We start from the raw sequence: 1,636 nt of genomic DNA, 5'->3' as shown, positions 1-1,636 counted from the left end.
CATACAGGAAGTCACTCCCGCAGTCCTGCCTGGACATATTCAAGTAGCTAACAACTGCTCATCTTGTTTGATATTTAGGCAATGTGTTTGGAATGTTATATATAATTTGCAAATTGTATATCTCTAGTGAACACCTATATCTGAAGGATTAGTTCTAGAAATGAGGCTCCTGAGTCAATGAGAGTCAGTACAGGAATTTGTGCAGGTTCCTGTTACATCACTCTGTAAATCTTCACTACCTGAAGCTCCATCTGTCTGTGCAGAGTTCACATCAAATGTTCACAGATGATGTAATAGAAAAAAAAAAAGATCCCTGGGTCCCTTTAGCCCCCTAGGATCTTTGTGTCAGATACAGGCTGCTTGCCACAGCTCTACTGTGTGAGACTATCTTTACCTGCTTAAGCTTTTCTTACTTGATTGAAAAATAAATACAAGGAGAAGAAAATACTAATGGCCATTTGAAGCCTTTTCTTTCTTTTCTTTTTTCTTTTTTTTTCAAGAGATCAGAACAACATGGCTTCTCAAATCTTATTGAGCATGCCAACATCTAGCCAGATGTCCATCTCTGTGAATCAGTATCCATGGACTGAAAACTGCATAACCAAGGGTCAGAAATTCTTGAAAATGCATTGTTAAGGAGTCATTCTTCCAAGAGAAAGATAAATGTAAAGAAACGAAACAATCTGTCCAGTAGAAGAAAAGAAAACAGAGCATCAGAAGGAGGGCACTCTGAGCAGCTCTCAGCTCAGGGGGAGTTCTGTACAGAAGCTTGGAGTTCTGAAGATAGTGGACATGCTGGTGGTGTTTGTGGAGAAGAAATACCATGTAGCCACTAGCGCCTCCCATGGCTCCCTGAAACACAGCATCTCTCAGGACCATGAGCATGAGAAAAATGTTGTTTATTTTCTGACTTTCTTTTCTGAAATAACAATATTTACCATTACTCAGTTGCAGTGTGTTTGTACCTCTGTTTCTGATGGAATGGAGGATGTTCATGCTGATCACAGAATTGAGAATCCAGAAGAAAAGCAAAGAGAAAAGCACATACCCGGGAGACCTCAGTTTGAGGCTCCCCCACCAAGAGACTCTGGGACTGATGATGATGGCCTGGACCACAGTGAGGAGACTGCTGGTGCAGATGGAGAGGCCCCGGACCACCCTTCTTAGATAAAGAAGAATGTGACAGCCTAAGTCCCCTAGGAAGTGTCTCAGACCTAAGGCTTCAATTGTTATTTGCATGCCCTTGAGCAGAAACATTATAATATTTGTAAAAGCCAAGTGGATGAGAATAAGATGTATGGATTTCTTTCTAGAGCCCACAAAAGTGCATATTTGATTGACAAAAACAGAAACATTAGCCATAGTGCCAAGTCCAGTTAGAAGAAGAAATATTGTTATTTCATCAACATTCAAAAACATTTCTAATTTCATGGTCAGAAAAATTTTGGATCTTCCAAGTAGAGTTTGAAAAAATGATTTGTATCTATAAAATATACTTTATCTCATAGTGTGTTTCTGTTATATAAAAGATGTCCCCGACATGCATTGGAACAATTTTTCTGTCTAAAGAATTATACTTTCTTTTTTTCTCTTGTTAGTCTTTATGGGACAGCTTGTACCTGAAGTGGGATCTGTG

General features: G+C 39.2%; 1 protein-coding gene across 1 annotated transcript; it reads right to left on the bottom strand.

The window, feature by feature from the left end:
* LOC126501772 (vomeronasal type-1 receptor 4-like) lies at window positions 1-1,625 on the bottom strand. Its single transcript, XM_050142624.1, has one exon. It carries the CDS (start codon window positions 1,429-1,431, stop codon window positions 529-531), a length of 903 nt encoding a protein of 300 aa, XP_049998581.1. The 5' UTR covers window positions 1,432-1,625; the 3' UTR covers window positions 1-528.
* Between the last annotated feature and the right edge of the window lie 11 nt (window positions 1,626-1,636).

The sequence above is a fragment of the Alexandromys fortis genome, unplaced genomic scaffold (genome assembly GCF_014885135.2).
Source record: "Alexandromys fortis isolate MF-2015 unplaced genomic scaffold, M_Fortis_MF-2015_v1.1 scaffold_5, whole genome shotgun sequence".
In the NCBI taxonomy this organism is placed as follows: domain Eukaryota; kingdom Metazoa; phylum Chordata; class Mammalia; order Rodentia; family Cricetidae; genus Alexandromys; species Alexandromys fortis.
The sequence above is the reverse complement of the archived record's forward strand: the minus strand, read 5'-3'. Positions and strand labels throughout refer to the sequence as shown.

Coding starts and splice junctions, on each gene's coding strand:
- LOC126501772 (XM_050142624.1), bottom strand. CDS start 1,431: ATGAAATTAGAAATGTTTTTGAATGTTGATGAAATAACAATATTTCTT.